The 24,745-nt window shown below is 28.6% G+C and overlaps 3 protein-coding genes and 1 non-coding gene across 5 annotated transcripts; 3 read left to right on the top strand and 1 right to left on the bottom strand.

Annotated features, from left to right (window-relative positions):
• Positions 1-649: 649 nt before the first annotated feature.
• Positions 650-8,987, top strand: LOC123305332 (programmed cell death protein 2-like). Of its 2 annotated transcripts, XM_044887018.1 has the most exons (5): positions 650-874; positions 1,540-1,706; positions 1,934-2,292; positions 7,179-7,650; positions 8,253-8,987. In XM_044887018.1, exons 1-5 carry the CDS (start codon positions 767-769, stop codon positions 8,617-8,619), a joined length of 1,473 nt encoding a protein of 490 aa, XP_044742953.1. In that variant the 5' UTR covers positions 650-766; the 3' UTR covers positions 8,620-8,987. The 2 variants fall into 2 exon arrangements, 1 of the variants encoding a protein (XP_044742953.1); XR_006536838.1 differs by lacking the exons at positions 650-874; positions 1,540-1,706; positions 1,934-2,292; positions 8,253-8,987 and adding an exon at positions 4,141-5,930 and having other exon boundaries at positions 7,179-7,312.
• Trnaa-cgc lies at positions 943-1,014 on the bottom strand. The gene has a single exon. It is a non-coding gene; the product is annotated as a tRNA-Ala (tRNA).
• A 5,011-nt stretch (positions 8,988-13,998) lies between the features above and the next one.
• On the top strand, positions 13,999-15,611 carry LOC123305192 (zinc finger protein 182-like). Its single transcript, XM_044886834.1, has 2 exons — positions 13,999-14,214; positions 14,313-15,611. The coding sequence occupies exon 2, from the start codon at positions 14,329-14,331 to the stop codon at positions 15,577-15,579; it is 1,251 nt and encodes a 416-aa protein (XP_044742769.1). The 5' UTR covers positions 13,999-14,214; positions 14,313-14,328; the 3' UTR covers positions 15,580-15,611.
• Positions 15,612-17,067: 1,456 nt separating this feature from the next.
• Positions 17,068-21,490, top strand: LOC123305467. The gene is made up of 5 exons (XM_044887185.1): positions 17,068-17,202; positions 17,293-17,361; positions 18,549-18,653; positions 19,609-19,695; positions 20,391-21,490. The coding sequence occupies exons 1-5, from the start codon at positions 17,136-17,138 to the stop codon at positions 21,443-21,445; spliced, it is 1,383 nt and encodes a 460-aa protein (XP_044743120.1). The 5' UTR covers positions 17,068-17,135; the 3' UTR covers positions 21,446-21,490.
• Positions 21,491-24,745: the final 3,255 nt, after the last annotated feature.

Here is a 24,745-nt window from a genome sequence, read left to right as displayed (position 1 = left end):
ATTACATTCCCAGAGCCAGAGGAATTATAAAAATAAATTCAAACAAACACTGTGCGTATATGGGCTTGACAACTTATCGCTCAATTTTAAGTATGCATTCTACGTTATCATAATAATCGTGAATGTCCACATTTTTATGAGAAAATTCCTTACATAATTTGTATTTTTGTCTGATAAAATATAATTTAATGGTATGAAAACTTGGAATTTGTACCATAAACCTTTATAAAACGAAAAATTTATTAATTGCTACATAATTAGCTTAACCTTTAAAATAGTCCAACATAATTATAATTAATACTTTTAAAATATTATATATTCTAAAATTCAAATCATATTAATTAAATCTCCCCCATTATGTAATTTAAAATTTGACTGTTCCAAAAAACAAAAATTAAAATCTTAACCTTTTTTGAAAAATCAATATTTTAAAATACGGGTGCGCACAAAATACTTCCAACCTATGTTTGTCTATAAACATAAAACTTATTAAAAAAATATTAAAGGTTTTTCAAAAGACAAGAACAAATTGATTATCGAGAGTAAAATTCTAATATCAGTACAATAGTTTCAAATATTTTGGAGTATTTCTTAAATTAGAGTAAAAAATTTATTTTTTTGAGAAAATTTACACAAAAGGTCCGTAAATCGTAAACTACAAAATAAACGAAGCATGTGCTTTTCGTATCAGCTGTCGGATTAAAAATATTTACAAAATTTTACAATAAATTAATTGAAGATAAGAGCCAAGTTGGAAATTTAAAAAATGGCTAGCAATCAAGTTAAGGTATATTTAGGTTATGAAGATGAGTATGTTACGGAAAAAAATAAATATCAAGTTAATTATACAACAAGTAAAATTGGTGGAAAACCGGTGAGTATTTAATAATATTTTATTATACAATTTTTAAGTTATTAAAATAGTATTACAAAAAATAAATTTGGAGGAGCTGGGATTTGAACCCAGGACTTTCAGCATGCGAAGCAGACACTCTACCACTGAGTTACACCCCCTTGATACCATACTAACGTTTTTTAACCATTTTATATTGAACTGATTGTTAAAGATGAAATACAAGTGGATGGAAAATAATACTAAACTTGTTAGAATGAAATTTAAAAAAATAGAATCAATATAATTTTAATTAAGAAGAAAAGATGATAATAAAACCACATGTATTGGAAAATATTTTTCCATTTTCAAAATATTGTTCATACGCGGGCATAAATGAGATTTTAATGATTTTATTAATGATCATGACGATTTTATTAATGATGTTTGAGAATATATTTATAATTTACGTATAACACTAAATATTTCTCAAATTCCCACGCTTCAATTACTTGCAATTTAAACGAGATCCTGAAAAAGTTTACTATAATAGTTCGTCATACTTCGTCAAATTCTACAAGGCTTTTGAAACTTGACTTGTATTAAGTGTGTGTAAAGTCCTCCTCAACATATCAACAAACATATAAATCTAAAATACTCCAGTGCCTATAAATATTTAATTTCTATGTACCTTTCTTCATTTTCAGGATTGGCCATTTTTTGAAAAAGAACCAAAAAATCCTATCTGCTCGTTGTGTGGTCTTGATCAATTGTTGATTGTACAAATTTATGCGCCATTAGACAATTCAAGATATCATAGAACTTTGTATATTTTTGCTTGCATTAATCCAAATTGTTGGAATCAAAATGAGAGGTAATATATAGAAAAATTGTTACTTTCTAAAGGGCTTACTTGTGATCTTGTGATTAAACTGATGGTTAGATTATAGATTTAACTCGCAATTGGAATGCTCTTAAACGAATACTTGATGAAATCACGAGATTTATTTTCAACACTGACCTTTTCGATTACAATTATTTGCCAAAGTTTTTACAAGTAATTATTGACGTTCCTAGTTTAATCATTTATTGTATTTTCAGTTGGACTTGCTTGCGTAGTCAATGCTTGGAACCAAGTGCAATCAACACAACGAATGTAACAACTCCTACGAGTTCAAAAGGTATAACTGCAACTGAATGGATAAAAGATGCAAATGATTGGGGTGACGGTGACGATATGGATGACGATGACGACTTAGAGAATTATAACAATATAAGTGAAGAAAATGGTAATGTGATTACAATTACAACTGGCGGAGCTGGGGGCCAACCATCTAAATCTGATTTAGATGATGAAGATGAAAGTTGTAGCATGGAAGATTCTCTACGTTTGGGTTTAGAAGAATTGTATGTGGATAGTAAAAATGCCAACAACGGCAAGCTATTGGCTGAAGCGCAAGGTTCGTACATTATTTTTTAACCAACTTAAGAAAAAGACGTTTTCAATTCGGCCTATATTATTGTCTGTTACGCAATATATTGCATTGAATATGCACCGATTATATTGATTCTTTTTTATTAAATATGGTATAGGTACTTCGAAGATCCAATTTGAGTTTTAATATTTGATTTGCACCAAATTTTAACGATAAACTACAACGTAAACATTCTTTTTAAAAATAATACAGCCCGACGTGACTAATAACCATCAATTTTTATAAATAATAAAAACACTGAGCTTTCTAAAAGAAAATTTAGCTGTATAGTATTATTATTGTCGACATATTTACTACAATTTATCATTTCGTAAGTCTATTATTTAAAGAGTAATATATGTTTTTAATTTTCCATTTCTAACAATGACCTAAAGGTAATTAACACAGTTTACAAGACCTAAACACTAAAATAAACACAGAAGATACCATAAAAACTCAGAAAATAATATAAACACACCTAAAACGACCTAAACTAAATTACACCCCTGGTGGAAAAAATATTTGAAAAAAGAATAAGTCTTAATAAGTCTTAAGAAACTCTGAAAAAGTCTTAGAAACTTTAAAAAAGTATTAAGAACTCTGAATAATTCTGAATTAGACTAGTCCGAAAACGTTGAGAAATTCAAAGTTCCTAAGACTTTTTCAGAATTTCTTATTCTTTCTTCAAATATTTTTTCCACCAGGGACTAAACAAATGGTCCAAAAAAAGTTAATAAACGCAATCAATTGAGAATACACACAAAGAAATTAATGACATGCAAATTTTGAAAGACGAATTGTTTATTTATTTAAAAATATATAAAATATTGTTTCCCCAACAACCATTGAAATAGCTAAATTATTCTCCAATCTAATAGATGGCCCAATTAAGGCCCAATCATACAATCGTGTAGAGCCATCTGAAGTGAGGCACCATCTTAGAATTAAAAATAGTAAAAATTTTTCAGGGAATTGCAGATCTATTTTAAATTAAAAACAAGTGAAAACAAACAATTGACTGAGTTAATTGTTGAAATACCATGTATAGTCAGTGTTGATTTTTTTATCACATAACACATACAAACATGTGACACATACATAACTGATAATCAAGTATAGTACATATATTATAAAATTTCCGCCTAATTGGCGCCCTCACGGGTAAACAGTGATGTTTACGAAAAAATGTTTCAAACAAAAGTTGTTTAATTTTTGATAAGGAACATTTTTTACGTTTAAACTTTTGTTCTATCTCTAACGGTTTACAAGATGGGTCCTGCGGACCCATGACCCAATTGACCTATGATGCTCATTTACGAACTTGACCTCACTTTTTACGTCCTGAGTACGCTGTAAAAATTTCAACTCGATATCTTTTTTCGTTTTTGAGTTATCGTGTCCACAGACGGACGGACGGACGGACAACCGGAAATGGACTAATTGGGTGATTTTATGAACACCTATGACAAATTTTTTTTCCTAGCATCATTATTTTTAAGCGTTACAAACTTGGGACTAAACTTAATATACTATGTATATTTCATATATACATGGTATAATTATAATCTGTGCTACCAGTGCAACAGATCAAGTAGTATACTTGACTAGTTTTTTAAACCGCCTAAATAATTTAAACTTATTATAAAATTTTTGTTCGCTCAAAAGTTTGAAAGGTGATCTTCTAAAAATATTTTTTCGTTTCGAATAAGAAATATTTTAATATAAACAAAATAGTATCTAATTATGAATTTAATAAATTCATTTTAAAAATTTCTACGTATTAAATTTAAAAATAGCGCATTTCAAAATAGTCCATCTGCTGTTTAAATTAGGAACTAAATAATACCTATCAAATAATCACAATTGATTTGAACAAAACCACACTTAAAAATAAAATGTTAACCAAAATATTAGTATTCAAATTAAAAATAAATAATTGTCAACTCAAATAAATTATTTATCTGAAAATTTAAACGAAAATACGAAACAATGTCGGCAACTGTATCTCCACCAACAACAACAGCTTCAGCGGCGATTACATCAGCTTCCGATGACCATTTCACACAGGCTCAACTTGAACTACCAAAACCAAAGAATATATTCAAACACTTACAATATGAACATCTGATAGCGGGTATGTCTGGTGGTTTGATATCAACATTAGTTCTTCATCCATTAGACTTAATGAAAATAAGGTTCGCCGTAGACGACGGTAAAACAATTACAACACCTCGCCATACAAGCATATTTGGTGGCATCGGTCTAATATACAAACAAGAAGGTTTAAAAGGATTATATCGTGGTGTTACACCAAATTTAATTGGATCTGGCTCATCGTGGGGCTTATACTTTTTATTTTACAACACACTAAAATCTTATGTTCGAAAACAAGATGAAAATTTAGGACCAACTTTACATATACTATGTGCAAGTCAAGCTGGTGTTTTAACGCTACTGTTAACCAATCCGATATGGTTAATCAAAACTCGATTATGCTTACAAAGCACCGACGGTGGAACCGGGAACTTGTATAAGTTACCCGAATATAAAGTTTACCATTCGATGAGTGATGCAATAAGAAAGATTTATATATCAGAAGGGTTGCGTGGATTTTATAGAGGATTAATTCCAGGATTATTTGGTGTTTCACATGGTGCTGTACAATTTATGACCTATGAAGAGTTGAAGAACTATTATAATGAAAAATATAATCATAATCGAAATGAAAAATTAGATGTTATAGAATATCTGGTGTTTGCGGCGGTGTCAAAAACAATTGCTGTTAGTGTGACATATCCGTATCAAGTGTTACGTGCGCGTATACAAAGTCAACATCAACGGTATACAAGCATATTTGATTGTATTCGACGTACATGGAGATATGAGGGGGTCGTGGGATTTTATAAGGGGCTAGGAACAAATTTAATACGTGTCACTCCAGCGACAATGATTACATTTGTCACATATGAGAAAGTATCACAATACTTAATGAAAAATCATTAATGTTATGTTAATTAGTTTTCAAATTCACCTCCTATTTTAATTTTTTAAAAGAGAAAGGGCAATATAAATCAAAACATTAAAAAGTTGAATTTTTGTGCGAAATTTTTAGTGTTCAAATTCATAATTCTATTTGTTTTACTCTTAAGGTAGCCCCGAATCGATAAAGTATGTAATTATCAAACTTATCGCGAAGTAACATATAATAAGGGAAGTTTTGTTGTGGTTTAATTTTTGTGCATAATCACCCAATTTAAAACAAGTTTAAAATTCAGGAGCAAATAAACTCAATTCCAAAAAAATTTTAAGACCCCCTGATTTATTTCGTAAGCATGTTGGAATTTTGGAATATAGAACACAAAAGTGTTAGAAAATTTAATGGATTTGAAAACTTCCCTAAACTTTTAATCTTTTATTTCGGGATAAAAATTCAATTTTTTTTTGTTTTTGTTTAGTTAAGTCACCTTTTTGAAATTTAAATTTTTAAGTAGTTAGTCAAATCAATAGTATCGCAAATAATTTCTAGTCGTTTCTATTCTAATAATTCCCGTTTTGTTCCTGGCTGACCCAATATTTTTGATATTTGTTTATTTTTAATTGAATTGTGATTAAAACAAATGTTGGTATGTAATTAATAATATTGTTTTTAATATTATTTATGCAATAAAAAAATATTTTTTAATTAATATGATGAGATTGTTAAGATTAGTTTTAAATCTTGTTTCAATTTACATTCGAACACAGAGAGCTTGTAATTTATTTATCAGAAAATAAATATATTAGTTCTATAGCTATTAAATTTATTTCAAAGACAATACCACTATTTCAGACTACTCCATAATACACATTAAACTTAACATTGGCCCAACGAATATGATACGATTCGAGTTATTCTATTTGCAAATTGCAATAATTCACTTAAATTTTTTCTACAATAATTTTATATACATGGTTATTCACGTTATTCGACACGAAAGATCAAGGCTAAACTGCTTGATTTTAAGTAAATTTTGTTTCTGGTATAAATGAAGTCTTATTAGCTGTACATTTTAAAATTATTTTCATAATGTACAGCATGTCCGAAAAACAAAAAAAGTATCAAAGGTGTATTTTTTAAAAATATAATAGCCTATATATTATGTTATTTTCAGGTTCTATAGTCAAAATAAAAGTGATTTTCATCAAGGATTACCTCACTTAAAATTTACTGTTTTCGAAATATTCTGTATTGATCGAAATATGTAGTAGCCATTTTAACGTATAAATTTATATCCGTTTTTCAAACCAAATTCAAGTTGTAGTGCACCAATCGATCGAGTTTTTTGTCGAAATTGTGAGATTTTAAACGGTAATAACTTGTTTAACCTAAATAGAACATGCTGTATTTCCCACATCTAACTGTTTAATATTCATTCAAAGTCACCCATGGAAGTCCACTAATCGATTGAATCATCGATAGGTGACTTTATAGACTAATTAAATAAAACCCATAAAAAACGTTTTGAGGAATTATTATTTTCCAGCATGCATTTAGTCCTAAATATGTGTAAACCGAGTTCGCCCAATTTAAGGAGCATGGGATCCCAATATTAACTGTACGTATAGCCAATGAAATAGGTCATAATTGTTTTATATGTCATTATATATGCTTGTTAGAATAATATAAAATCATCAGAAGATGTTTTATTGAATGCGTTTGATCGGTGCCAACTCTCGATTAGTTTGCTGAGCAATCTCGAGATATTAAAAAAAATCAAATATCGGTGTATGTACTAGCTGACAAATACAGCCATTTTGCCACCAAATATTCTGTTTAAACAGAAAAGGATCTAATTTTCGAATCACTAATTATGTTTTATTTACATTTGCAGGAGGCGCTGTAGGTCGATTACAATCACCCACAGCATCAGCTGAACTTGAGGGGGAAGAGAATGAAATCGTATGTATCGATACACCAACTATTCCACAACGTAATATTATAGCACTATTACAAGAAGTAACCCCGTTACCCCCTGGATTATTATGTCAAATTAATAATAAAGATGTAATGAATAAAATTGAATTTGTGTCAGCATTTATTAGTATTGATGAAGAAGATGTCAATAATATTAATAATTACGGTGCCGAACATATAAAAGAATTATTAAATGAATATCAATTACACAATGACGATGATTTAGATATAATGACGTCACAACAGCATGCTGATAGTGGTGGAGGCAGTCATCATGGTGATGGTGATTTAAATGTTGAGAAATATGAGCAAAGTGCACCAATACATGGTGATCGCATGTTTCATCATTTTATTACAAAAATACAACAAAATCCTGGACAAATATTGAGGTAAGAACTGATGATCAACTTTCATAAAAGTTATATAAAATTCTAAACAATTTACTTCAAAAGTAAATCTTAGTAAATAAAAGTACAAGATTTTATTGCACTAAAAAATAAAAATAAATATTCTCCTGTGTCGCATATACTGCAGGGTAAGCCAGGGTAGCTAAGTACATACAACATCTTACTGAACAATCTAGACTATATCTAGACGCTCGAGGCGGTCGCATTCAAGCTAAAAGAAGAACAAGATGATGCCGTGTTTAAGAAATTTTAATGGTTACCTAGTAATATTGATTGTTAAATTTGGTATTTTATATAGTCTTGACCTGGGCAACGCTCCTCAAGCTTTTGGTGGTAAAATTGACTATAAACAAGCGCGTGAATAACCCATCGTAAAATTTTTCCAACCCTTCTTTCTTAGCTTTTCGAAGGTCTTATGTTGATAATTTCCGCGAGCTATTTAAAATATCCACTTTTATCATTTCGATTGGCAACAATTTCACGTAACAATTTCACGTCTATTGAAATTTTCCTCAGATTTAGTGTTTTTTCGCAGAATGATTCTGACATATGAATAATCGTCAAAAATATAATTTTGTTCACAGATATAGTCGTGGCAATTTAGCACCATTATTAATATCACCAATAAATGATATTCCAACGCGATGTAAATATTGTAAATCAAAAATGATCTTTGAAATGCAAATATTACCAACAATTATACATAAACTACATTTAACATCAACAATTAGTGGTTTACTCTCATCTTCAACAGCTACAACCCATAGTCAATTCAATAATGATTCAGCATCACAGCCAGCTGCATCGTCATCAGCACATGTCGAGTTTGGTAATGTGTTAATATTTACATGTGATCAGAGCTGTTGGAATTATCAACAATCAAAGAATTTGGATGATGATACAAACTATATTCGTCAAGAAGTTGTTATCATTCAAAGTGAACGATATTAAATCAGATACAAGCATTTTATTTTATTTTATTTTTCTTAAAAGATACACAAATGATAAAGGTGGTACCGTTGTGGACAAAATTGATACACGGTTATATATATAGTATTTCGATAGAGTTTCTAAGAGGATAAAAAGCAAATTTTTATAATGTTACGATAGAAAGTCGTTCTTTACAAAAATCCATGCTCGTCGAGAAAGTAAGCGGTTGCTATATTCCATACTTCGATCGGACAACAGGGTGTTCATTAATTAACAAAAGTAATCAAAAAAATTTAATCATTCTTCTAATCTTTCTTTGTCAAAAAATAACATTACTGTATACAAGTCGTTGATCAAACTACAGGTTGTTCAGTAATTTAAAAAAAAAATGAAGACTAATATAAAAAAAAGTACTATTATTTATTACTTAACAGAAAATAAATCTGTTAAAACTTAAAATAAACCATGATTACAAATTTACAACTAAAACGTATTTTTACGTCCCTCCTATAAGGATTCCTAAGATTTATTGAATCTCCCCTCCCTGTTCTTTCGTAAAATTATATACATACAAATAAAAAAATTTTAATCATTCAATACTATGTTGCTTGAAAATAAAATATTCATTTTTCATTTTCTAAATAATTAAAAGAAGATTAATTCGGGGTAAGAGTGTACTATATTTATTATTTATAACATTTAAAACCGATAAACACATACAAGATTTTCAAATTTTAATAAACAATGTATGGTTTTTTATGAAGTATCGAGCATTCTGTAGTCTAATTGTAGTTTGGAATAAGACAACCTTATATTTTCGACGAGTGACTTTTTGTCTATAAACCCTATCGGCGAACATACTATATGAATAAGTGATATTCTAAATGCTGTATGATAATCTGCTGTGTTGTTTATCTGAATATTCGTTCTGTCGGGTTTAACTTAAACCATAGCTAGTGGTATATATTGTATGAAACAAATTCCAACAATTTTTTTAACCATATTGTTTGGTGCGTCTTCGCCCAATGTAACTCCAAAAAACTAGCTTCTCTCTTTTAAATTAAAGAGATAATTATTAAATCACACATAATACATTCATAGAGATAGATAAATAATATATAGTACTGTGCAATCAAAAATGAACTTCGATTTGAAATTATTGCCTATTTTTTGTATTTAAACTTTTAGCTCTTTCAACTTAAAAAAAGATCCGATGGATCCATGATCCTATTGATCGTTGACGAATCAAAAAAAAAACTTTTTAGGCATAGAATAGAAGAATAATAATATTTATAGTCAGGCAGGCGTTCAAACGAAATTGGTCTAATTTAGTTGTTGAACAAAATTTTTTTTGACGTTAATGGAAAGATATCTGTGAATTCTTTTGTGTATTTTATTCATTTTATTATGTATATTTTATTCATATTTAATTATGCATAGCTTTTAAAAAGTTTTCTTGGCGAAATTCAATATTATTTATGATAAAGAATTGAAATAAAATACAAAAATTGATTATTATTTTTGGTTCAACAATTCAATTAGATGATGTTAGGAACACGTATACTCCCAATACATGACATATATGCAAGATATAACAAAATAAGAACTTGGTTCAAAGAAGCTATTTTCGAATCTTGCAAAATTTCAAATTATCGGCAGTGCGAATATGCGATATTAGCAATACTTAGATTGTATTAATTGGTCCACTATTTTGCTTTCGATCAAAGATATATTTATCAAATTTTTTTCAATCGAAATATATCTATGACATTTTAGTACATGGAACAAGCGTTCTCAGTTCTGTCTTACAGAAAAAGTTGTACCTTTATCTGAATTAGTTGCTGTGCTTATATCATCGTCTATAGCTCTTACAAATTAATCAGTATTCTAGGGCAGCAAGCCGGGTTTCATTATCTTGATGTATAGACAAACTCAATGAGACAAGCCAGTATTTCAGATGCTGCACAATTTGACGCTTAGGCCATATGTAATTAAAATGTTTATTATTATTGTGCAGATTTTATTTGATAATATAATAATAATAATATTCAAAAATCAATTTGTATCGAATCCTTTTAATTTTCGAACGAAAGCATAAAAATAAAAGTATAAAATCGACAATCTACAAGTCTCAAAATTTGCTATTTTTAAACTTTTTTTGCCCTGGGTTTCATTCATAAACTTACCACCTTACTGTGTATTACATTTATTTAAAAGAAAACAAAATAAACTATCAATTAGTGGAGAGGTCCATGTTATTAAAATTTTGTAACATATACATACAGTGCGCAGAGAAAAAAGAAAAAGATCAAGTTAACTTTACATTTTGAAACGCGCGCTATGCGTTCTGACGCAATGTGGGAATATCAAATTTATATTAATTTGATTTTAATTATATTGCGCATGAGTTTCCTGGTATTAAAGAGGTGGTCTGAGATACGAATTTTAGTTTAGTACGGTTTAGTATAGTTTTTTTTATTGTGTTCATTTGATTTTGGATTTATAAGATAAAAACTAAGAGGGACTTTCTTCGATGCTCTAGGATGGAGTAAAAAATTTGAGGAACTAATGAACGATTATTGTAATTCATTTAATCGACAAATTAAATTAGATTTTGGGAATTTAACCGAAAAATAAATTTAATTATAAACAAATTTTGAGTTATTTGGGTTTTTAAACGAAAAATAAATTAAAAATTTTTAGCAATTGTTATTAACGGTTAATTCTTTCCCACATGAAGAGACATATGTTTTTATTAAATTCAAGATCTAAATTAATTTTAATTAGTTACGATTATGACTTGAACCATGTAAGACCGACCCCCATCTAAAATTCTTATTTTGGGCCTTCTCTTTGACTCGGATAACATTCTACTCCTATCAACCTACGTCAATTTCATATTGTCAGCCATACTTAAATAATAGTCATTAGACTTTAATTAACTTATTAATATATCACATTAAAGTTAAATATAATTTAATTTTTGAATATAAGTTTGATTATACGCTTTAATTCGGATAGCATCGATATTTATTTTCAAGTATTATTTTTTCATTTCAACTTTTTCGAAAACATTACCTGAACTTTGTTTTTAATTTACATGATTAATACAAACTTTTGAATCAGATGGTAAACTTTTGGAACGTTTATTACATTTCAGTGAGTAAAAAATTTAATCTATATTGGGTGCGTTTGGCAGAAAAAAGCGATTGAGAGCGCTTACTAGCGCTGAAAAACAAAATGTACAGTTTTCGGCCAGGACATGTTTGCTAACTTCAGTTGCGCTGGCACAATCCGCCATTTTGCTTATTTATTTTGCAAACATTTATTTAAATAATAGCTTTATACTCTTTAAGTTGTTTGTAAAATTATATAATTAGTATATTTGTACATTATTTAATATATTATTCATTATTGGTAAATTTTTAATATGAATAATTTACAAACATATATTTAAATTAGGTTAGGTTCTCCAGTTAAAGCTAACTTAGCGTCCTAGAGGAAAATAACTATTTACTATTTGACAGCGCTTACCGTTTAACAATCGCCATTTTGCTTACAAGCGCTTCCTAGTGCTTTTTTCTGCCAAACGCAGCCATTGTAAACATAGATATCGAAAAGATAAAACTAAATTGACAATGCCATTATTAAAAAGGTAGATAGTATGGAAGTATATTGAAACGGATTATCATCAATGGCTCTGTAATCACTCATCCTAAGATTTTCGAAAACCTTAATTTATTATGTTGTATTTATTTTGATCATAAACCAAGTGTTTAGATATTTAAAATTCCAAATAAAATGCTTTTATTTAGAAAACTGAAAGAAAAATAATCTTAGTTAAAAAGTGCGATGAGTAAATTTCGATCATATTTTTGTGCGTATCACATTAATTGAAAGTAAAAGTGTTGGCTTAAGCAATATTTTGATTTTTATTTATTCTTCAAGAAGTAAAGATTTAAAAAATTTCAAAAACATTACTGCTTAGTATACCTCAATTGGGCCGTGATTTACGATTTTTATACTCTACTAAGACTTTAAAGTCAAGAGTCTAGAAAGGCTATTTAATTGATATTTTATCTAGGAAAAGTTAAAGGATTGTACATACTTAACATGATTCTACACTTTGGTGTAATAATAAACCCTGTTGGAAAAAATATTTGTAGACTTTTTCAGAGGTTCTAAGACTTATTAAGACTTATTCTTTCTACAAATATTTTTTCCATCAGAGTTTAGTATTACACCAAAGTGTAGAATCATGTTAAGTATGTACAGTCCTTTAACTTTTCCTAGATAAAATATAACTATATAACTTCATTCATCTATATAACTTCATAGCTATATAACTTCATGCATCAAATCCGTTATTACACTATTTATTAAAACAAACGAAATTTATCCATCACCTTTTGTATTAGTTTGTTTAAATATTCCAAAAATTTTAGATGAAATTTTTAAATATTATGTTAAAAATAAAAAACAAATTGAATTTATATTATTTGAAAATATGAATAATAATTACTTAGACATCTAATGCGTTTTATTTACCCGTTCCCATAAATGACTCTCAACAAATTGAAAATATTTCAACTGAAACGTATTATTTATTTCTTAATTTAAAAACTATAGCTAAAAGTTAATCACCCGCTTCAATTGGAAATTTCAATTGGGGATAATCCTGATGTCGAATTGGCCATATTACCCATAAAAATGTAAAACTAGATTCGATTTGAAGATTGCATTCAGAATTTGCCCTTCTACTTTTAGCAAAACAAAGTTTTATATGTAATCTCTATGGCGATACCCACTCATGATGTCATTAGCGAGTATCTTCCTCTTTGTTTAATTAGGAATTTCAACTCCATTTTCCTGCACGGCCAGTGAGAATTCTTCACCTGATGTACAGTTTAAAAAAATTTAGTCTGATCCCCTATTTTAAAAATACAAAGACTATTACGTTATAACCTTCACTTCATTTGCGATCAGTTATCCCCTTTTTTTCAAAACTTGGTTTTCATTTGTTAGTTCAGAATCCTAATTTTTTTGAAGACAACTCACGTACTCACTGATAATGCAACTTTCTATAGGTGAAATAATTTTTAAAATCGGTTAGCAGTTCATCCTCTTGTTCACCACCTTATGAGTTAATTTTTTTTAAATCCTTCCTTAGTGCTCGCCTACAGTGCAAATGTTCACGGTTGTAGCCCCAAGAGCTTGAACTGTGCGTGGATATGTGTGTCAATCAGTTTTCTTTTATTAACCGACTTCAAACAAAAAAGGAGGAGGTTCTCAATTCAACTGTATTTTAAAAAAAATGCACCATTTTAATTTTATTATGACATGCGCTACATTTTTACAAGTGGACTAAAAGCGATTACACCATACAATAATGCAGACATTTGTGAAAATTAAATTGCCAACAAATGTGTAATATCGCCACAATTACAGGATAACATAATTGTTCGTATATAATGTAGTTTTGTAGGAAAAACGGATACCTGTACTTGATCAGCTGATGATGTCAGCATAGCTTTCGAAATACGCATAAATTAAAAAAAAGCAAGTTAAAATGAGGAAATTATTATTTAATTATTAAAATATTCGTTATATTTGATAGTATGTCTTATTTTATATAGAAAATTATTAAATATAAGTAAAAACATTTATATTGAGGTTAAAATAACCTAATTATTTTATGTCATTTATTATTTTAGAAAAGTTATCTAAAAAATGTCCAATACGAATATCGAACATGTTTTGGTAGGTGAAATTAAAGTTGAAAAATGTGAAGAACCTGATTTGTACACATATGGAATACATTCTGAAATAAATATTAAAAATGAAAATGATTCAGACATTGACGTTAAAGTCAGAGACCAAGAAACAAAATTTGAAGAGGTTTTAATAAAAACTGAACCACCTGATGTGGAGTTTACCAAAGAAGTTCAAATATTAGATAAAAATGTATTTGAATGCACTCTATGTTTACGAACATTTACCAAATTAAGCAATCTAAAAACCCATGAACGTACTCACACTGGTGAAAAACCTTTTGCATGTCAAATTTGTAATAAAGTATTTCGGCATAGTAACAGTTTACGTGTTCATGCTCGAACTCACACTGGTGAAAAACCATTTGCATGTAAAAATTGTGATAAAACATTTCGGCATTGTAGTAGTTTAAAAGTTCATGAGCGTATTCACACTGGTGACAAACCATTTGCGTGTACAATATGTTCGAAAACATTCTCACAATCCAATAAATTAAAAGGACATATGCGTGCACATACTGGGGAAAAACCATACGCGTGCAAGCAATGTGACAAAATGTTTCGATTACGTAGTAATTTACGACAGCACGAAAAAACACATACAGGAGAAAAACCATTTCACTGTAAGATCTGTGACAGAAATTTTTCACAAATTGGTACATTCAAAATTCATATACGTATTCATACCGGAGAAAAGCCTTTTAAATGTGATTTATGTGAAAGAACATTTCGACAAGGTTCTAGCTTACGTTTGCATAAAAAGTGGCACGATGGTGATATGCCATTCGAATGTTCGTTTTGTAAGAAGTCATTTACACAATATGCAAAATTAAAAGTACACGAACGCACACATTTAGATGATAAGCCGTATTCATGCGATTTATGTGAGAAATCATTTAAACATAAACGAAGTCTCATTGTGCATAAAGCTACACATTTAGGGAAAAATCCATTTCAGTGTGCGACATGCGATAAAGTTTTAGCTAGTTTTAGTAATTTACGTTCACACGAACGCACCCATACGGGTGAGAAACCGTTTAAATGCAAATATTGTGATCGAGCTTTTACACAACCATCCAAAGTAAAAGTACATGAGCGCAAACATACTGGGGAATTACCATATGAATGTTCGACATGCCCGAAAGCGTTTCGTGAGTTACGTAGTTTACAAGTGCATGAACGTGCCCATTTGAAAAATGCAATGTTTTAATATGTGTTTCAATAAAAACTTTTAATTTATTATGTTTTTGTCTTGTTGTTGGTATTCATTATTTATATTATTAACCTCCATCAGATATGACAACAAATCTCCAAGAGAAGAGTTAAAAGGGGGCATAACTAACTAAATTATCGGACAGAGATTGAATTACTATAGTAATTTCAATGGATTAACTATATATTGTACTATTCTGCTCTGATAAAAGATAAAAGGCGTTATCTCCAATCAGTTTACAAATGCTTTTTTTGTAGCGTTTTCGTATCGTAAAGCCAATTTATATTAACATATTTTAATAACACACATGCTCTCTCTATCTATTGTAGTTGTAAAATTTGAAGAACAAGTAAAAACAAACAATTGACTGAATTAGCTGTTGAAATACCCTGTATAGAAAGTGTTGAATATCAGTACTTGAATTATATTTTTTTTTATAAATTAGAAGAGTTTAATTAAAAACTAACACAGTAGGGAATATTCATGAAATTTAAATTTGGTTCAAATATTTTTCTTTCGTAACTTTAATGACTGGACATTTCAACTAAACCATTATTTTAGAAATTAATATCTTTTTAATTACTTAAAATTAATTAATAAAAGTACAAATTCAGTGAGGGCATTTAAAAATTTCTAAAACGGAAATTAAAATTTTTATACGGACGTGACATCATAATACCGGTTTGTCAAATTTGTTGACATACTGTATGATATTAATTACTTACATTTTATATGGTATTTCATTAAATTATACTATTCTACGGCTTTTTATTAGAAAACTTAATAATAACGAGTGTAAATTCTGTGTTGTAAATTCATTTTTTTAAAGTGTAAATTATACATTGAACTGTCACCAATTGACAGATCACGTACTTATACGTCATCAACAGAGAGCGCCAAAAAACTGCGTTTAAATAGTTCAAAATTATAATGTATTTTAAATATTTTTTTACACTTAAATACAGCATTTCTAAGCAGTATTTATATTTTTTACTTTGTTATAACGGTGTAAACAATCAATTAAAAATATAAAAAAATACACAAATATTCTCTATTTCGAAAGTATTTTCTAAAATTTTTTTCACTTTTCGAGAATGTTTCACAAGACCACTAGTTGAAGCCACCTGCAAATTTTCAACTCTCTATCTTTTACAGTTTTGGTGAAAATGGATGCCAAAGTTTGGTCCTAATTTGCGCCTTCTCAGATAAACAATGACGTTTATGAAAAAATGTTTCAAACAAAAGTTTTTATATTTTTTATAAGGAACATTGAAAACAATTTTAATTGTTTTCAATCACTTAACATCGCTTTCTCTCTATATTCTATACTTATAATTAGTTTTGTTATTCGAAAATGGAAACGTTCAATCCATTCTCTATGTCTGTGGTTATTACATATCTAAAGCAGTGTTACCAACAAAAAATTTAAATTCCTTAACTGATTGACAAACAAAACTTTTTAAAATAACATAAGCCGTTTATTTTGGAAAAAACTATACTTATTGATTAAATGTTTTTACATTTTATTTTAATTTTATTAAATTTTATACATCATGAATACACATAACGAAGAAAAACCCAATAAAGATGAAGACTACTCAAAAATTTTGGGTTTGGGTGGTAAGTTTCTAAATTATTATTACTGACAAAAGCAAATTTTGTTTTTCCATGAAACCATAAAACTTAAATAAATTTAATTCAATTTTTCAGGTTTTTTTCAACCTTTACCAGAAAGTTTAATCAAAAACATTAAAATAGATAGTAGAAGTATATTTCAAGGTATATATTAATATATGGATTTTCCGATTTTATAAATAAGATATCGATCAATTTTTTTAAAGTAAATTTTTATTTCTACTGACGAGTTTATTTGATCAGTAGTTTGTACTAATTTTGTAGAAATAATGTTAAAGCTTAAAAAAGAATCGAGTAAAACATACGGTCCACTGGAATTAAAAATATAAATTAATGGACAAACATGTGGAATTTTTATCATACTTGTAATTTTCTAATTCCAAAAACCTTTTTGCAAAGAATTCCTTTTAATTTCAAAGAGTATACTGTACAATTTCATTTAATTAAAATGTTTCTAAACTAGTGAATGAAAACTTAATTAAAAATTACGATCTTTAAATAATAAAATAATATATTTTTCAAATTAAACGAAAGAAATAATATTTCAGTATGCGATTGCGCCGTGGAAAAAATGATGAGAGGAAAGATGCTAATAGTTCTTAAAAAATTATGGTATTTATATATAAAAAAAATCATATTAAAAATCAATAAAAATATCTCTGATATGTCGGCATGATTTGGTCGCTTTACACAAATAAAAATGATTTTAGGATGTTTTCAACTCACAAAAATTATTGCCAAGAAGAACAAGAAGCTCCAATTTATAAAATAATTTAATAACGATCTTGCGCAAACTTTCCATAGCTCATAACTGATTCTCATAACATTAGTTTTTATTTCTAAAATCAGAAATAAAAATTAGTGTTATACCTATCGTCTGATTTTAGCAATAAAAACTAGTGTTATGAGAAAAAAAATGTTTTGGAAGATTGATATGATTTTTTATTGAAACTTACAGTAACAGTGTAACATTTTAAAACTCTTATTTAAAACAATATAATGCTTTGTATATTCTGTAATAACATTTTTAAATGCCAATAAAACTTGGAAATTATGTCTCTACAAAAAAAATCAATATGAGTTTTTGTAGGAAATTTTTTCTTAGATTTTGTATATTTTCATAAGGTTGACAGTCACGGGGATTTAACAAAAAACGAGAAAGCGTTGTTTTTAACAACTCCGCCCGCGTCTTCTCACCACTCACTCTCCAGTCTCTTTTAGTATATTGTACTGTAGTTCTATTAAGCTACTATATAAATTTTCAAAACTTTAGGCAACTTAATAAGTTCTTCCTTTCTTAAATAATTAAAAAAAATGATATCCTTTTTTAGGCATTAATGGAAATAAGGGATCATCTAATAAGAAAAAAAAACAAGGGAGATCTGAACAGAAAACAAGTTTTGCCGAAATACCTTCAGAATTGACACCACAATCAAGTAAGTTAATAGTTTAACTATTACATCTTAACATTTAACGAATATGTATGTTTGCGTTACTGAAATGATAACTACTTGACCGACAGGCAGACAGACAGACACACATAGCGATCAAACTTATAACACCCGTATATTAGTTCGGAGGTTAAAAAGAACAAAATCTGTTTTGTCTTGGTAATATACTGGCAGGATACACTGGTAAATTCTGTGTAATGTCAATTTGTCTACACCTCGATCTGCAGACATAAATTATAAATGCTAATACAGAAAAGAAACAGTAAACCATGACAAAACAGATTTTGTATTTCATATTGCGTTTTAGGTCATGCAGGACTTTTTCTCAAGAATAACTTTTTTTCATAAAATAAATAGTAAAAAAAATGTTTCATATGGTGCCAACTTAATTGTAAACACTGCATAATCATATTTTAATCTAGAATGGAAAAATAACAAAAATATAGTGGATTAAAATTTCAAAAATTAGCTTTTACATGTAAATACCAGACAACTACTGCATTTTGTTTGGGAAAATGTGCTGCCCTGGTGGAAAAAATATTTGAAGAAAGAATAAGAAATTTTGAAAAAGTCTTAGGAACTTTGAATTTCTCAACGTTTTCGGACTAGTCTAATTCAGAGTTATTCAGACTTCTTAATACTTTTTTAAAGTTTCTAAGACTTTTTCAGAGTTGCCTAAGTCTTATTAAGACTTATTCTTTTTTCAAATATTTTTTCCACCAGGGTGAAGGTTTTTTAAAAGCTGTGATAAAGAATTTAAAACTTTTTCAGTATTGCTATATCTAAAACTATCACGGAGCTATGATGAAAACAAAAAGTCGATGCAAGGCTGTTAAAAGTTATGAAAAACCCTTTTGCACCTTGCTATCTATCGTAGCCTCTGAAATTAATGACTAAAATTGGCTGTTTCTTTTTACTAAATTTTATTATTTATTAACAGAAAATTCACTGTGGGCAAATATCGTTGAATCGTCATTATATTATGTAGAAGGCCAAGAAAAACAACAACAATCATATCCACGCGAATGTGAGTAAAATTAAACATTACTTGTAAAATTCAATACTGCATTATTTACCTGGTAAAAAAGTAGCTTATGGAACTAAGCCCGTTTATTATGTACTGCTTGGTTTCTATTATAGTCTACAGTAGAAAGGGGGTATGGTTTTCTTAATAATACTCTTACGAAACTTCGCGAGTGACTTCATTTCATTGTAACCTACAACGTTTTACATTTACGAAAACTTTGAAATTGGGGCGTTTTAATTAAACGACTTGTTGAAAAAATATGAACAACCATTTATTTTTTTCTTGAATCCAAGATAATTGAATATAATAAGAAAAAACAATAGTGGCCTACAAAAATATTGGGCCGTTTTCGGGGACCTACGCCTTAAACATGTCAATTTAACGGCTATACATTTTATTATGAACACTTGTAGGGAATGAAAGACACATGAAAGTTGAGCTATTTTATGAACAAAAAATTTAATGACCTACAAATATATTGATCCGTATGTCGTAACCTACAAAAAAAATTTTCTTATTCGCGGCTTTTTCGGTAGTATAGATACAGGTAGGTAGTGTAATGTGGACTGTTACAGTGCTATGCTCGTGTTGCAGCAACGCATTAGTTAAATACTGCAGTAGGAGAAAAATATAATACAATGATTATGACTCAATGTTTTAATTAATATTTATGGTTAATTAATATTTTTCTTTAGTTATGCCCCCTCCAAAATTTATTCAACCAAAATCAAATACAAATTCAACAAAAAGCAAAGGATTACGGAGCCGACCATCAACTGTAGATAAAGAATCAAAGACCAAACGAAGTTTGCGCTTTACTGCAGCAACCATTCCACGCCTTTCTGAGGTGAAAAAAGTCGCTTCTCCATACACTGCAAGACGTAAAAGTTTAAAATTCTCCTCCATTTTAAAAAATCCTAGACCATCAATAAAAATTACTACACCAAAGAATCAAAATGATACATCAATCTTAAATGATTTGGAAGAATTGAAAAGCTTAAAAAAAAATATGACAATACTTTTGGGTAATATTCAAACAAAAATTGATTCGAATAAAGAAAATATGATAAAACCTAAGTCAAGTTGTATTGATGCTTTGAAAAATATAAAAAATAATGATAGTTTAAAAGCTTTTGAATTAGAAGAACAATTATTGTCTAAAACAACAACAAAAATTGATTTTGAAAAGCCCGATATTAATGTTGTAATACAAAATTTTAATAAAAAACTATGCGATTTAGTTGATAATTTTGAAATAAACTTATTCGATTATTTAAATAAAACACCAGTAAACACCAAAGGTGACATCTGCACGGATAAGAATAAACAAAAACTAATGTTTTCATCAACAGCAGAGGCGTTGGTTACAAAATCACAAGCAGAATCAAAAATACCAACATTAAAAAATGTGGGTGCTACACATATATCGACGCAAGAGGTCCTCCCATTGCTATCCGAAGACAAAACTACCAATTCTATAAATACGATCCAATCATCACAAAAATTACTTCCATCGACACCAATAAAATCGGATGGAGTTCTTATGCCGTTAGATACACCGAAAACTGGCAAAACTCCTTTAAAATATAATCAAAAAATATTAGGACAATATCGTGAGCTTAAATTTGGTGTCGGTAATGTTTTGGCTACACCGATTGTAGAAGGTTCTGAAATGCGATTGAATAAACAACATAATTTAAGAATATCTCAAAACGTGCTCAAACAATTAAATAGTTTAGATATAAATTAATTAATGTTATGCATTAACGAATATTTGCTTTTTATATCTTATATAGTAACGGTTTAATTTTTTTACCTGTGTAGTAATATTTATTTAAAAAAAAATCTGTATATTAAAAAAAATTTTAATTTTGATTAATAAAATGTTTTCAATAATTCTTATTCTTCAATTTTTTTTCTTAAATTCCCATCTTCATGTTTCTAAAGATAGCTGAAATTTTAACTACTTCATTAATAATTTATCTTTCCAGTCTCATTGGAGCATTACTAGACCTCTTATAAATAACTTCTAATTGAAATATATACAGTGTATCCATAAACGAATCGAAGAACTCAATAAAAAAAACGAACGAATAAACAAACACAAGTCTTATTTAATAAACAAGTGAAAATAAACAATTGACTGAGTTACTTGTTGAAATACCATGTATAGAGAGTGTAGAATGCACTGTCACATCACACATGCATACATATCACACATACATACATATCACACATACATAAACTGATAGTCCCTTATAATACATACTATACAATTTGCGCCCTCACGGGTAAACAGTGATGTTTACGAACAAAATGTTTCAAACAAAAGTTGTTAATTTTTTTAAATAATGAACATTTTTTAAAAAACGACTCAAGAATAGGTGCAGGTTGTAATGCAGCTATTGCAGAGCCTATTATGTTGCTGCGATAATCCCATTCTATTTGCCATTCCTCAATAATCTGAGATCGACACCCTGCATAGAGATCGCTGTATGGTGATAGATATATTCTGTTTTCTCCATTGAGTGCCTATTCTTTAGCTAATAAATCCACAGTTTCGTTTACTCGTACTCCAATATGAGAGAGACACCATATGCAAGAAACAGAATAATTTTGATTAGTAATTTTGTAGAGCTCGTACTTTATAAAGGATATAATATAGGAATTATTAGGATTGGAAATTGGATTGGATAGGGTCGAAACGAGGCTTTTTGAGTCAGATATTATTATTGCACTCGCTATGTGAGATTGAAGTACATATTTTACGGCTTCTAACATAACAACGCATTCCGCAGCAAAAAAAGAAAATTGGTTAAGTAATATAAGTTTAAATTTGCATGATATCTGTGCGTTTCAGTGATAGAAAGCTGTTCTAACCACCTGAGTGCCGGTCTTAGGTGCGTCAGTGTATATATTATGTTTATTTGGATAATTCAATGATATTTGTTATTCATTTTATCACATTAGTTTTTTAACAAACTATCCGAAACAAAACGTATTCACTTTTTAAAATGAAAAGGTCTATTCTTAACCGTTGGGTTTCCTATTAGAATAATAAAGAAATGGATGTCCATCAATTATACTTGTTCGTTGCGTACTCTGTGCAACAAATATACCCTTAATTTCAAATAAACCCTAATGCTAAATGACATGATTTGATGTCCTCTGTATACATAGCTCCTTGTTTCTATATAAGTACCATCTTGCTGATTGTCACGATACTATGTCCTATGTCATTAATTTACATTGAATAAATGCAGTTTGATGATATCATACCGTACCAATTGGCATAATGGTTCATATAAGGGATCAGAGTGTGTATGAATGAAAAATTATATCATATCGTATCAATTTTTGTAAGGGAACATAGGGTGTATAGATATTAATTCATTTACGTCACACTGTGATACCATCTTAGATAACATTAACAAACAACCAAAAACTAAATCGATTTCGCCATATTATCATGATATTTTAATGTTGTTAAATATGAATCACTCCAAACTTTTTTTCTGGTTTTGATGTTTGTGTTAAGACAGGTAAAAACATTTATAAATTTTCTATCGTCAAAAGCATAAATTGAGAATTATTTAGAAATGCGAATAAACACACAACTTTAGCTAATTAAAATTTTGTTGACTAATTATTTCTTTGTATTAAGTTTAAGATTATCTCAAGTAAAAATTATTTACATGGTTATTGTAATATTTATTATTCATATTTGTTTTATCCTTAAACATGATACATCTGAATTTGCAATTTACCCTAACATTTAGGCAAAACGCTTTAAATAGTATCTCAGAAATTTAAATACAAATATTTCATATTACTTGATGTTCATCCCCATTCCATTACCACCAGCCCTTTTTTACAGTTTGATTTGTTAGATTTGAAACAAATTAGGTATGACATAAAGTAGCTGAAGTGAATTTAAGGATAAAGATATAATAGGTAAGTATATATTGGATCAATTTTTCTTAGTCGCACAGCTTTAAATAAAAAAGGCGAGGTATTGTTTTTTTCTAAAATTTTTTTATTTTAGAACAATAAATATTGTGGAAAAATTGGAAAAGTCATTTAGTTGTAGTATTTTTTTGGGTATTTGAGTTGTATAAAGAAAAATAAAAATAAATAAAGAATTTTTTTTTTCATTTAAGTTGCAATATTTCGAAAATATATGTCCGAAACTGCTAGAACTTTTTGAGATTGTTGTCAGTACCTAAATAAAGTATATTCCCGTGGTAAATTCATCAGTTTTTGTGCTGAATAAAACATAAAAAAAGATACGAGCAACTAACAAAAATTTCGAAAACTTTTTAAAGTATGTGTTTTCTAGAATTTTTTGCTCAATCAATCAAATGAAAAAAAAAAGAATACCATCTTGTTAACTGTTAGAGCTATAGAACAAAAGATTAAATGTAAAAGTTATTTCTTATGAAAAAACAACTTTTGTCTGAAATAAAAAACACACTTTTTTGATAGGTTTGGAGAAAATGGACACCAAAGTTTTTTCCTAAGTTGTGCTCTCACGGGTAAACACTGGTGTTTACGAAAGAATGTTTCAAATAAAAGTTGTTAATTTTTTTATAAGGAATAACTTTTACATTTAAACTTTTGTTCTATCTCTAACAGTTTACAAGATGGATACTTTTTCATTTGATTTAATCAGAAAAAAAAATCCATTTTAAAATTGGCACATAGGTATCGGTCAATTTTGAAGCTATAGAAAGTCGAAAAAAAATGCACAATTAAATCAGGTAGAACTTTTAGTTGATTTGTTTTTATTTGATGTATAGTTTTTTTTTTTTTTTAATTAGTAAAAAACTGATAAAAACTCCTCAACTACCCTCTAAAAAGTGGGATAGGCGTGCCTCTGGAGGTCGACTTTTTATACCAAATTTTTACAACCTAATAAATAATTGTGAAAAATTTCAAAGATGCATGAATTGTTTCGTTTGAGTTTGTTTCCTAAGTAAACCTTTTCATTTGATATCATAACATGGGAATGTATAAAAATAACATACACTGGATAATATTGGATAAAAAT

This window comes from Chrysoperla carnea, chromosome 1, assembly GCF_905475395.1.
Source record: "Chrysoperla carnea chromosome 1, inChrCarn1.1, whole genome shotgun sequence".
Classification (NCBI taxonomy): domain Eukaryota; kingdom Metazoa; phylum Arthropoda; class Insecta; order Neuroptera; family Chrysopidae; genus Chrysoperla; species Chrysoperla carnea.
Note: the sequence above shows the minus strand (reverse complement) of the source record. Positions and strands in the feature narration are given on the sequence as shown.